The sequence below is a fragment of the Diplotaxodon limnothrissa genome, linkage group LG2 (assembly GCF_057381915.1).
Source record: "Diplotaxodon limnothrissa isolate DT_005_m linkage group LG2, D_limnothrissa_male_GT1.1, whole genome shotgun sequence".
In the NCBI taxonomy this organism is placed as follows: Eukaryota; Metazoa; Chordata; class Actinopteri; order Cichliformes; family Cichlidae; genus Diplotaxodon; species Diplotaxodon limnothrissa.
The window spans coordinates 23,817,570-23,831,405 of record NC_140597.1 but is presented as its reverse complement, the minus strand read 5'-3'; the positions used below and the strand labels follow the sequence as shown (position 1 = coordinate 23,831,405).

At 40.4% G+C, this 13,836-nt stretch overlaps 1 protein-coding gene across 1 annotated transcript; it reads right to left on the bottom strand.

The window, feature by feature from the left end:
* Window positions 1-3,409: 3,409 nt before the first annotated feature.
* Window positions 3,410-11,928, bottom strand: hprt1 (hypoxanthine phosphoribosyltransferase 1). Its single transcript, XM_085368544.1, has 9 exons — window positions 11,737-11,928; window positions 8,389-8,495; window positions 7,965-8,148; window positions 6,748-6,813; window positions 6,359-6,376; window positions 6,192-6,274; window positions 6,018-6,064; window positions 5,809-5,885; window positions 3,410-3,852 (listed from the first exon to the last, which is right to left on the bottom strand). The coding sequence occupies exons 1-9, from the start codon at window positions 11,761-11,763 to the stop codon at window positions 3,805-3,807; spliced, it is 657 nt and encodes a 218-aa protein (XP_085224670.1). The 5' UTR covers window positions 11,764-11,928; the 3' UTR covers window positions 3,410-3,804.
* Between the last annotated feature and the right edge of the window lie 1,908 nt (window positions 11,929-13,836).

Below are 13,836 nucleotides of genomic sequence, written 5' to 3'. Positions count from 1 at the left end.
AACCGCAAAGGATTCTGGGAACTCGTGGCAAGCAGTAGTAGCGCACGCAGGCTTTCAATTAAAATCAGTCACACAGCGATAAAAAGAAACACAAAAATGTCAAGAAGCCATTGTATTATTAACTGCAATAGCCGGTCGCATGACAGCCACGGGAAGCCGACGGGTAAAGAGATCGGTTGTTATCGGATTACGTCGTTGAGGAGAAATTGTTCAAACCATGTTTCCGAAGTAACAAAGACGCGACGGATGGCCTGGATTGCAGCCATTCAAAGATCAAATATAACGTCCCAGAACACTCCAGCTCACAGGTTAGTCTGCTCCAAGCATTTACACGAAGGTCAGTGTTTTTTAGTAGTTAATACGTCATTTTCATAACATAATTAGTGATATAGGTTACAAGCAAGTCTGGCGCTGAACAGAAATTGTCGCGCTATGCTCCTTTATTTATTGTGCATAAATAGTGAATTGTCCTGACACAATATTGCGTTTCGCTTCTGTTATTATGGTACATTGACAAAAACATATACTTTTATTCACAGGATAAAACAGGTTTTTTGTATCACTAATTGCCCAGTACGATTACAGCATACAGTATTATTGTCACTGCTACATTTCTGTGATGGGTACCAGAAATTATTTCCACTACTAATTAATTACCGTTGAGCTCAAAGGTCCTATTAATAAACGGTTAACGAATGTGTATTTATGACGACGATTTGTGAGACTGGTAAACTTATGATACGTACGATGGTCTTTCGTTCTACACGGTGCGTTTCAAGGTCCTGTACCCATCTGTCGGTAAACTGTACCTGGGCTTGTTGCAGTGACCTGAAGTTACTAAACTTCATGAGTGTATGCACTCACTCCAAGAAGCGTATGATTATAAATATGCATATAAATATGCTACGATGAGATAGCTGACTTCATCTAACTAGCAAATGTTGTCCAGGCTACGTTGGTGATACAGGTTTTTTTAATGTGTATGATATTTTTGTCATGCGATTTTAAAGCCAGTCCTACAACCGCATCCAAGAATAACATGCAGCTTATCTCAGAACTGTCGGTGAAAATTATTCTTGGAGCTAGGTTTAATTGAGCTGCATTTTAAAGAGGTGCAATTTCACAATTTGTGTATATTTTCTAAGTTCACTATTTTGTCATGTGTTGAGAAAAACACAGATTTTAAAATTACATGGTCTAATATTTACATTTAGCATATAACTGCAACATTCTTTTTTTCTTTTTTTTTTTTTAAAGACTGGAAAGGACTTGAAATTCAAAGTTTCAGACTTGTGACTTGACTCGGACTTTTACACCAGTGACTTGAGACTCGACTCTGACTTACCTGACATTACTTGAGACTTGACTTGAGACTTGAGGATAAAGACTTGAGACTTACTTGAGACTTGCAAAACAATGACTTGGTCCCACCTCTGCGTATTAACTACAACAGCAGACTGACCTTCGTGTAAATGCTTGGAGCAGACTAACCTGTGAGCTGGAGTGTTCTGGGACGTTATATTTGGTCTTTGAATGGCTGCAATCCAGTCGCCTCTTTGTTACTTCGGAAACATGGCTCGAACAATTTCTCTTCAACGACGTAATCCGATAACAACCGATCTCTTTACCCGTCGGCTTCCCGTGGCTGTCATGCGACCGGCTATTGCAGTTAATAATACAACGGCTTCTTGACATTTTTGTGTTTCTTTTTATCGCTGTATAACTGATTTTAATTGAAAGCCTGCGTGCGCTAGTACCGCTTGCCACGAGTTCCCAGAATCCTTTGCGGTTCTACCCGTGAATGACGTCACATTTTCAATCTCTATATAATATGCATGTTAAATTTTATATTTGGGGTAAAATATCAAGTCTTTTCAAGTAAACCGGTTCAAGTCCAATTCAAGTCCCAAGTCATTGGTGTAAAAGTCCAAGTCAAGTCACAAGTCTTAGAACATTTTTTCAAGTCAAGTCTAAAGTCATAAAATTAATGACTCGAGTCTGACTCGAGTCCAAGTCATGTGACTCGAGTCCACACCTCTGTAAAATAACATCCAGTCAGTATGAAAACAAATGTGAGCGGTGCATCTGCAAACATGGGTGGCTTTTCATCAACAGCACAAATTAAAAACCACAGTAATTATTAATTAGTGGTTGGCACTCTTGCCTCAGAGCAAGAAGGTTGCTGGTTAGCTGGAGCCTTCCTGTGTAGGCTTCCCCCCACAGTCTAAAGACACCGAGGTGTAATGTCCAGGGGGGTTATGACCCCCCCCCTATAATCAGACCCAACCAATATAACCCCCTCAATAAAATTATGAATTATCTTGCATAAATAGGCTGTTGATTTTCTTTACTCATTTCAGGTATTACCAGCAAAATAGTTGCATGTTTAATGATCTGGGAATTTACCCAGATTTATTTATTTACATAGGCAGGGGTTTCTCCACCAAATACTGAGTCATCAAATACTTATTTCAGTCAGTGACATGGAAACAGTGTATGACTTTTAGGTAACGTGTTGGGCTTTTTCTGGATATTTGGTTAATATTCTGTCTCTCTCCATTAAAATGCAACTGCTATAAAATTACAGATTTTTTGCAAGAGAGCAAACTTAAAAATCTTACAAATCATCAGGGGACCAAATAATTATCCCCCAATGTTAGCTTCAATTTCCAAATGACGATCAGACAACAGGAGCTCAAATGTTCATGATCTTAATGAGCAAAGATGGAAGACCAAATCTTGGCAGCATCATTCTGTCTCTGTCACTATTTATATTTTTTGGCACTTCGTGTTTCAATATATCAATAACTTGCTGTAATAGTAAAATGAAAAACTTTCTTTCAGGTTTGGTGTGGAAAATTTTAATGGCTGGTGCTGCAACACTGACGATTACAGAACATTTAATTTAGCGAAACTGCAAACAAAAAGGATATTTTTTAAAAAGGGGCCTTTAATTAAATTATGTGTGAATAAAACATGTAGATACAGATTAGGAATTTCAAATATTCAAATGAAAGATTCTTAACCATTAACAGTTTGTGATTGAATATCTGCAGCGTTAAAAGGATCACCTTTTATGTTACACAAAGGAAGTGCATGTCTAAAGCTTTGATTTCATTCATTTTCATAAATTTCTTCTCAGGTTTACCAATGTCTACATAATTTAATCAGGGACAGCAGCAATTTACTTTTCTACCTAATGTTTCTTCAGCGTTACAAAACAGTACCGTAGAAAAGTGAAGTATTCTTCCAAAATATACACACACTTCAATAAAATTTTACTTCCTCTTAAGGTGTCCCATAAAACAAAAAAACAAGCACATTTTAATAGTTTCAGGTAGAATTACACAAACACAAAATAATAATATTAATAATAATAACAATAATCATTTTACACAAAATACAAAATATGAAAGAGGAGGTTGTAAATCTTATGGCAGCACAACAATTACGCGACTGCACTTGAAGCTAGCAGCATTTCCCTAAAATGCTCTCAATTAAAAAAATAAAAAAGGAATAAAAGTGGGGACCATAAAAGCAATATTCTAATTCAAGGTGAAGCTGGGATCCATTCTATTAAACCCAGACGTGATTCTTTCTCAAGCAATCGAATGCAAAAAAATTGAAACCTTTGCGTGTCCATGCGTGGTGATTCAAACACGGGATTATCACATTGGGTGTATCCTCAGGGACCCTGAGCAAGCCGATTATATTCTCATGACACAATACAAAGCAATGAAATATAACATCAATGCTAAATGGAAATGAAATAACCAAATGTTGAAAACTGTTACGAGGTGCTCTTCATGCTTTGTACTTCTCCTTCCCTGTTTCACTAATGACGCAGATATGCTGGAACAGAAAAGAAAAGAAAAAAAATACACTTAATTCTGTCAGAGATGTATAAAGAGAAAAATAGTTTTAAAATATGAGTTACAGTACTAGGAAAAAGTCTTGAGCCACTTCTTATATTTTGCTAGGAAATTAGGAAACGGCTGTAGCGATTGACAGAAACGAAAACAGAAATGGAACTACAGAGAGCAAAAACAGAGTTTGTACAAATGCAACAAACTTGAAAGTCAATATTTGTTATGACCACGTTTGTTCTTCCACACAGCCTGAATTCTTATGCTGAAAAGTTAAGCTATTCTTGGTATTGTATACTGGATCAAAATCTGACTTTTCTAGGTTCATAATAATGTCCATTAGTTTCCCATCCCCCTGAGCCATGGATTGCATTTATATAGCGCTTTTCAAGGCACCCAAAGCGCTTTACAATTCCACTTCATTCACACACTAGTGGAGACAGCTACAGTTGTAGCCACAGCTGCCCTGGGGCAGACTGACAGAAGCGAGGCTGCCATATCACACCATCGGCCCCTCTGGCCAACACCAGTAGGCGGTAGGGTAAAGTGTCTTGCCCAAGGACACAACGACCAGGACAGAGAGCCCGGGGATCGAACCGTTGACCTTCCGGTTACAGGTTCCCATCCCCCTGAGCCACGGGGCGACCTTTTCAATATACAGATCAACTGCCTGGGAACTGGGCAACACGGTGGTTAGCACTGTTGCCGCACAGCAAGAAGGTCCTGAGTTCAATTCCACCATCAGGCCGGGATCTTTCTGTGTGGAGTTTGTTCTCCCCGTGTTTGCGTGGGTTCCCTCCGGGCACTCCGGCTTCCTCCCACCGTCCAAAGACATGCAGTTTGTGGGGATAGGTTAATTGATTAGTCTAAATTGCCCACAGGTGTGAATGTGAGCGCTAATGGTTGTCTGTCTCTCTGTGTTAGCCCTGCAACAGACTGGCGACCTGCCCAGGGTGTACCCTGCCTCTCGCCCTATGACAGCTGGGATAGGCTCCAACACCCCCGGCGACCCTGAAAAGGACAAGCGGAAGCGAATGGATGGGTAGATGGATGAACTGCCTGGGAAATGGAATCAGTTCTTGACCCTGACAGGCCGGTCAGCTCTGACTACCAGATGATCTGTTTCGTGTATGTACAACACACACGCACACAGTGGTGCTGGGAAATAGTTGTGCAAAATCTTACTGCCACATGCTAATATGTTGCTTAAGCTCTTCACTGTGAGATCAATTGAAACAAAAGCATCAATAGAATTCATAACAAATCCAATAATACACTTAAAATCACCCAGCTGAACGTGGACATTTTAAAGAATCTGACAAAGTCAAAGTGCCTAAAGCTCAAACCATCCAGAACTCAGAGCCAGCCACAAGCCAGCGGCCTCAGTATGAGCACAGGGCCGAGGCAGTTATGAAGAAAATTATAAAGACAAGTGGAAAAAACAAAGACTTGAAACTGATATAAGAACAAAACTGATATTTGTTTTGTTCCCGTTTTGTTTGGTAAGGTAAAATGTGTCAGGTGTTTCTGCGACAGGTTCCCATAAAGATATAATTTAAAATCAGTTCTTTGCCAAGTCGCCTGCAATGTGAAGAGTCAGCACTGGTTCATCCCTTGAGTTGGGTGCGTTTTTATGCTTGATTTATTCATAGGTTAGTGTTAAATGGCTGGTTAAACTGGGTCAAACTGTTAATGAATACCTTGTTACTAGCAGCCTGTCTCAAAAAGTGTCTAAAGACAACCTCTGGAATGAAAATGAGTGAAAAAGAAGCCAATGTCTAAAGAAAATCTTTGAGAGACCTTCAGAAAACCTGGAGAACTATGGCCCAAGACCATTTTAAAAACTTACAATAAAGTCTAAAAGGCTTGCAAGCAAAAGAAATGAAATATTAGAGGGCTCAAGACTTTTACACGATACTGTTTATCTCTTTCAAATACTTACGTTTAGATCTCTAAAGTACTCGTTGTAGTCTAGTGCATAACCCACCACAAATTTGTCAGGGACCTCAAACCCTACATCTGGGAGAAAAAGAAAAAGAACACGTGAAGCTTTTCTTACATCTTCATTGTTGCAGTTTAACAAACTGTTCTATGAGCTGAACTTCAACCAAAGTCTGTTAGGAATTCACAAGTTACAAATAATCAACTCACAATCCGGTCGGTAGCCAACACTTCTTGGTGTTCTCTTCACCAGCAAACTGAAGACACAAACCAAAATGACGATAAAAATCTGCTCTAGCTGCTTAAAACCCCTCAGCCTGAAACATACCAGTCTGAAGCAGCTTTCCAGTAAAACTCCAGCAGTTCAGTGAAGCCATGAATTACCTCGCTACTTTGACCATTTTAGGATTGTACTGTTTGAGGAGCTGCAATAGCGTCTTCATCGTCTTCCCTGTGTCGATAATATCCTAGAAGCACAAAAGAGGAGCACAGATAAGCACTACTGGAAATAACAGCTGCCTACTTTAATACAGATGAAAAACAGTACGTACCTCCACAATCAAGACATTCTGTGTGCAAGAAAAAAGAAAAAGCCATTAATCAAGTGAAAAACAAGTCATCTTAAAATGCAACTGAGCTGAGTAGGAGAGCTGTGGTCTCCTGATTACACAGGGAATGCTTGCAACAGTGCAAAAGGCTGTAACTATGTGGGAGCTGTTTTACTTACAACCACATAAACAGGCCTGTTTTAAATTAATGTAAGATATTTGGGAAATGATTACATGAAAACAATAGCTTTGCTTAAATGTGGATATATTTCTTTCAAATATCTGCTCATCCTGACTGCTAGCAACTTTAGATTGGAGAAAAAACAAGGGGGTAAAAACCAGCCTTTAATATTTTTAATCATGTCAGTAGCGTTTTAGCTAGCTGTCTTTACCTTGCCTGTCAGAGTAGACAGGTCGTCTCCACCGATTACTTTGATTTCACCCGTCGACTGGTCATTCTGTGCAGACAAAAATAGGAAAAGAATAAAGGAAACCTTCAGACTGGCAAGAAAGAGTCTTTCACAGGGCGGCACAGAGTCGTGCAAAAGACCAGACAAAAGCCTGTTCTAACGTTTGAGTCTAAGGTTTATTTTTTAGCATCTGGCGGCTCTTTTTTACTTCTCATCCGTAATATAATCTGCTCTTTCACGTGGTTCAGTTTATTTTGAAAAGTCTAAACAGGATCTTGAGCTTTATTGTGAAAGGTTTATGTGGAACATAAACAAGTGGACACACAATGGTGTTACCGTCGTTATTGCTAACCACAACGCATAAAAACAGGCGCTTGTCTGTCCGTAGTGTGGTTATATAAACTATAAGAGAAATAGAGAACTTTAAGAAATTAATATAGCCACTACAGTGACCATCAAAACGGTGAAAAAATATTGTCGTAAACAGTTTATTTTGCGACACCACGAAACAAACGATAGCGTAAAATGAAACGATAGACGTTTTTATATCGTCATCCGATATATATCGTTATATCGAACAGTATTCTGGAGTCAAATATGAGCCCAACTGTATGACAGCTAAAGCTTGCATGATGCAATGGGACAATGATTCCAAGCACAGCAGCAAAACTACAACAGAATGGCTGAAAAAGAAAAATCAACGGCTCAGTCAAAGTGCAGACCTCAACCTGACTGCAATGCTGTGGCAGGAGCCTAAGAGAGCTGTGCATAAACAAATGGACTGATGCAACAAGAAGGTCAAAGACAGAAAGTCCAACCATGAAGTCTGAGGCTGAAAATGATTAGAAACAACATTTATGGGTTGTTTTGCGTTCATGCAGTTTCTTCATTGCTCTAGACAGACTTCATATTTTTTGTTTATTTTATTTTAATAATTTAATTGATGTTAAGGCTTTATATTTCCAGGCATCCCCAGTGGGCTGACTGAAAGACACCAGCATGGCCTCATACGACCATCATTTATTTGCCGAATCCTTTCCCTACTGTGCTGTTTTGCATTTTACTTTTATAATTTAAGCAACTTTTAATCATCAGCCAAACTTTTTAGTTTATTTCCACTTTTTTTAAGTGTATACTCTAAGAAAAAGTTCCAAGAGGCTTTGGTGATTTAAAGAAAAACTATAAGACAGATCAATTACATAGTAGCTCTTGAGGCGTATGAAGTCGACCGTCATTGGGATGGAGCGGTCGCTGTTCCTGTTCAGAGCCTTGATGTAGTCGAGCAGGTCTGCGAAAAACTTGTAGCCCCCTTTCAGCACACAGAGAGCCACGATGTGGTGTCCACCCATTTCCTTCATGATCTCTCTGGCCAGCCTCTCAGTCCTGATATCACACGGTTTGGGGAGCAAGAAATAGAGGATAGTGACCTCAGTGTTCTGCAACAGTCAGCAGAAGTTGTCATTTCTTTTCAGTTTGTGTCAGCAAGCAAATGTTTCTGAAAGATTTCTGATTGCTGTAAGTTTGTCTGCATTAATCAGTGAATCCAGGTTTAACAGAGCACTTTCATCCACCACTTGCAGGAAATCTCTGGCAAGTCATAGCTGTATGAATGGGACCACCCACCTGTCCAAAATGAGTCCATGTGGGATATAGACCCTCTCCAGGTCAGCAGCATAATGCTTTGGTATGCAGAAAAGGTCCAAGTCATAACCCTGCTCCTCATCACTGATCTGAAAATAATAATAAGAAAAAACATTAGCACAAAAGAATTGAAAGAAAAATCTCAGGGGGGGATTACCAAACAAGGAGCATGGGGGGGGGGGCTCACCTGACACAGGGCAACCAAGGTGAAAGAGATCAGGTTAATGGAAGTCTACTTTCCCACGAATTTTGCTGCCACACTAGTTTATCTGCCTCATTTTACCACCTAGGGCCACACTGAGCCGTCTCAAGAAAAAAAACCCTGGATTCTCAGAAAGAGGAAGTTTTCCAATTTGGACATCATTAAAGCGTCAATGAATCATTCCTTTGTTGCTGCTGAAGGTCTCCTCACAAACATTTTGTCCAGCAAGATACTGCCATCTGATCTCCTTCCAGAAGTGTATGCCTCTTCCTAAGGAGGTACTTGGTAATTTGTAAAATTACATTTTATGCTGCAGGTCAAACAGCAGACCACAGGAAACCAAACAACATGACTGGCATCATGTGACAGCTGCAGCACAGAGTTCGAGGAGTCGTGGGAGGGATGAGAAAAACTGAGAAAGGGACGGTGCAGAATTTGAATCAAATACAGGAATGAACGCACCAAAACTCTGGATAACACTGTTCCCATTCTCGTGCCACATGCAGCTACACTGAAATAAAGCCTTTCCCTTTAGTCCTGCTGACATGTGGGTCAGTTTGTGAACTCTTGATAAAGGCTGATACAAAGCAGATGTCATCACAGTCACATGATTAGAAAGAGTATGTTCCACTGTTACTCACAGACTTGCCGTTTGTTTTAAAGACGTATTCGGTTCATTTCCTGCTTCGTATATTCAAGAACTCAGAAATCTATCATACCAAACAAAAACAATAGAACAAGGAAAAACAAATCAAGAAAACATAGTTGTATTTGCTTTATTTGTGGGCATTTTACCCTTTATTGGAATGGGCGGTGGAGAGAAGAGACAGGAAAGTATGGAGAGAGGAATGGGGATGAAATGCAGGAAATAAGTCAGCAGCAGGCTTGAAACCAGTACTCTAAAAGTACTCTAGCCTTCAGTAGGAGTCTCCTAGTCAACCATAATTTCCCTCTTGATTAGAAATGGCAGCTATTTTAAAACCCATATACATTTAAAGCCCAAAAATAATTCAGAAAATGACAGCAGACAGCACAATTATGTGCAACAAATAGTATTATCAGATATTCTAAAACAGTCATAGAAACACCTTAATAAATACGTACCCCTGTAAACACACAATGATTTGGAAATGTGCTTACAGACTAGCCCTGGTCAGGAACAAAGGTAATACAACTAGCAAAATGTCACTCTGCTGGTGCAACATCCTTTATCTATAGAGGACAAGGAGCAGATAACAGTGAAAAGAAACAAACTTCTTTCACATACATTTACCTAATATTTTAAACTTAAGCTATGTCTCATATAACTGCTGTTATAAAGCATCAACATTTATCAAAACGCAGAAAAACAAATCCAGTGATCCAGACTGTGGTCAAAGGAATGATGACCTTTGTGCTTGCATATTGGTCTATGTTTGACAACTTGTCAATTTTTCTTTCAATGTGATTAAGACAACAGCACAGTAAAAAGATACATTTTAGCCAAATGGACACTTTGCTTTATTATCTGTGTCTGCAAATGTTTTGGGAAATCTGTTTCCCAGAAAGGATCACAAGTACACTGGGCTTAAAATGCTGGCAACAGCCTGAAAAACAGCACACCGGTTATCTATTTACTGATCCTAGTGTAGGGGCCAGGGTAGCCTGTAGTACAGTGCACAACACAAAACACACACCAACAAATCCAGTAAGGTAGGACCTTGTATTTTGACTCAGAATGATGTAAGAAAAAGTAAATGTTACTTATCTTTTGTTAACAGCTATTTCAGTCCATCTGTGTGTCTTTTCTTTAATCTTAAAAAAGCTTAAAATTCAGTACAGCTTGGGACTTTTTCCAGAAGCAGAAGAGAACTTTTTCCATCTGTGACATCAGCTCTGCAGCGCAGACATCCACACCAACATATTTGATGTAATGTCACACATACTGGTGGTGAAATCGAATTTATTTCATTGCTGGGCCAATTTAATTTTCCACAATGCAATCACTGTACACCACCAAGCAGCTCTTCTACAGTTAGCTACTTTATATTTCAGACTGAAGTGGGCAAATCGAGCCAAATATCAGTAGCAATACTAGTATTGGTATGGGCTCAATACTCGCACAAAAGGATCTATACTTTGACTTGTGCTAAATTCATTGTTTATTTGGAAATGGGTATAAAATATTTATTTATAGCCTATAATACATTTAAACAACAGAACTACTTATGACGTTGATTACTTATGATGGAAGGTAAAAATCACAGTGATTTGGTTGTCATTAAAATGTATTTAGAATTGTCAAATTAATGATGACATCTCCACTACTCTCCTCTCCATCAGCTGCCTTTACGAGTGAAAAGTATCGGTATGTGTACTGGCCCTGTATTTACTTGGTGTCGGACCGATACCAAACTGCACGCACACTCGGGATCCTAAAGGGTTTAAAGACACCACATTCTCATACAAGTGTGGAAGCAAGATTTATACAGAGGTCTAAAGCCGCCCCAACATATTCGTATAGTACAGAAATACCACAATAGACCCATTTCTGTAATATACTTACATATCTATATTATTGCTAATATATATTGTAATATATCTATATCATGGCTAAAGCACTTCTGGATGGATGAAAACTGCATTTCGTTGCCCTGTACCTGTGACATGTGCAATGACAATAAAGTTGAATTCTATTCTATTCTATTCTACACCAACATAAACACAGTGCCGTGCACCGTTACTTAGGAGCCACACTTAAAGGGCGCGTGCTCTAACACGCCCCCTTCTTTACCCCCTCGTTCGTTTCGAGCACTTTGTTATTTTGTATAATGGTTCTGCTGACAGACGCATACACCCACACGTTAGTGGGTCCACCGCTTGCGTCACGTACGTAAGGCATATGTGGAGCGCGTGTCTATAGAGCGCCACAGGCCAAGCTGTATTGAATACAATATCCATGCAAAATAAATAAAGTAAAATACAACAAAAAGTTACCGATGTGTGAGTGGTGAAGAGTACTCAGTCCACACAGGTAGCTATCATCTAATAACTGCGGCTAACAGCCCGTCCACACACAGCGTGTTTGGCTGCATGCAGAGGTAACCTCAACCACCTTCTGTCTCTTATTTCACTTGGGAAGAACTTACCACCACACAGGAGCTGGAAGTCGCCATGTCCGTGTCAGTCCCTGCCGTTAACAACGTGTGTACTCCAAGGTGCGGACTTCAGACAGAAAACGCTACAGCGTATCCTCAGCTTGATCTCGCGGACTCTTCACCCTCGCGACAGCGTACACATGGAGCAGATAGCTCCGCTGCTACCAGAGGTGTCTGTCTTCTTCCGGGTTCGCGCCTCTGCTGCTGTCCCGTTGCAAGCACGTGATCGTACGCACAAGGGCGGCGGGCAAATCGAAAAATGCGGGGAGGGGTCAACTCCTCCCATCGTACATAGGCTGTTGGAGAGCTGCCAATCAAAGAACAAAGCTCCGTCGAAATCCAGCGAACCCGAGTTTAAGAAGATTCTATTGGTCATAGATACACGATGTTGCACACACCCACCCAACACTTCAACCAATGACCTCGCTTAAAGTTGCACTAATGAAAGAGGCTACCTTTTTAGGCGAAGCTGATCATCATTCAGGACAGGGTGTTAACCGTTAACTTCTTCATCATCTTCTTTCGGCTGCTCCCCTTCTTCCATCTCACTCATCTCACTCCATCTCTAGCATCCTCATACCAGCCCTCTGCAAGTTCTCCTCCACTACATAATCTTCTCTGTGGTCTTCCTCTTTTCCTCCTGCCTGTCAACTCCATCTTCAGCATCCTTTGTACAGTGTATCCACTATCTCTCCTCTGCACATGTCCAAACTGCCTCAGTTTTTCCTCTCTAACTTTGTCTCCAACCTAAGCTGTGCCTCTGATGTACTAAATTCTAATCCTGTGCATTCTGGTCACTCTCAATGAAAGTCTTAACACCTACAGCTCACTCTCCTGTCTTTAAGTCGGTGCCACCTTCTCCAAACCATAATTCAATTTTCAATTCAATTTTATTTATATAGCGCCACATCACAACAAAAGTCACCTCAAGGCGCTTCATAGATACAGAGAAAAACCCAACAATCATATGACCCCCTATGAGCAAGCACTTTGGCGACAGTGGGAAGGAAAAACTCCCTTTTAACAGGAAGAAACCTCCAGCAGAACCAGGCTCAGGGAGGAGCGGGTCCATCTGCTGCAACCGGTTGGGGTGAGAGAAGGAAAACAGGATGAAAGACATGCTGTGGAAGAGAGACAGAGGTTAATAACAGATATGATTCAATGCAGAGAGGTCTATTAACACATAGTGAGTGAGAAAGGTGACTGGAAAGGAAAAACTCAATGCATCATGGGAATCCTCCGGCAGCCTACGTCTATTGCAGTATAACTAAGGGAGGATTCAGGGTCACCTGGTCCAGCCCTAACTATATGCTTTAGCAAAAAGGAAAGTTTTAAGCCTAATCTTGAAAGTAGAGATAGTGTCTGACTCCCGAATCCAAACTGGAATCTGGTTCCACAGAAGAGGGGCCTGAAAACTGAAGGCTCTCCCTCCCATTCTACTTTTAAATACTCTAGGAACAACAAGTAGGCCTGCAGTGCAAGAGCGAAGTGCTCTAATAGGGTGATATGGTACTACAAGGTCATTAAGATAAGATGGGGCCTGATTATTTAAGACCTTGTGAGGAGCAGGATTTTGAATTCTGGATTTAACAGGAAGCCAATGAAGGGAAGCCAATACAGGAGAAATATGCTCTCTCTTTCTAGTCCCTGTCAGCACTCTTGCTGCAGCATTTTGGATTAGCTGAAGGCTTTTCAGGGAGTTTTTAGGACTTCCTGATAATAATGAATTGCAGTAGTCCAGCCTGGAAGTAATAAATGCATGAACTAGTTTTTCAGCGTCACTCTGAGACAGGATATTTCTAACTTTAGAGATGTTGCACAAATGGAAGAAAGCAGTCTTACATATTTGTTTAATATGTTCGTTGAAGGACATGTCCTGGTCAAAAATTACTCCAAGGTTCCTCACAGCATTACTGGAGGCCAATGTAATGCCATCCAGAGTAAGAATCTGGTTAGATACCATATTTCTAAGATTTTCAGGGCCGAGTACAATAACCTCAGTTTGATCTGAATTAAGAAGCAGGTTTCACAAATCACCTCTAACACTCGACTCCACCCACTCCTACCCTGCATGCACTCTGTTCTTCACCT

Bases quoted from the DNA above. Each gene is read 5' to 3' on its own strand.
- hprt1 (XM_085368544.1), bottom strand. From the start codon at position 11,763: ATGGCGACTTCCAGCTCCTGTGTGGTG. The intron at 8,149-8,388 runs GTGGGTGGTCCC...GTGTGATATCAG, and splicing joins CATGGACTCATTTTGGACAG to GACTGAGAGGCTGGCCAGAG. The intron at 5,886-6,017 runs GTGAGTTGATTA...TTTTTCTCCCAG, and splicing joins TGTTGGCTACCGACCGGATT to ATGTAGGGTTTGAGGTCCCT.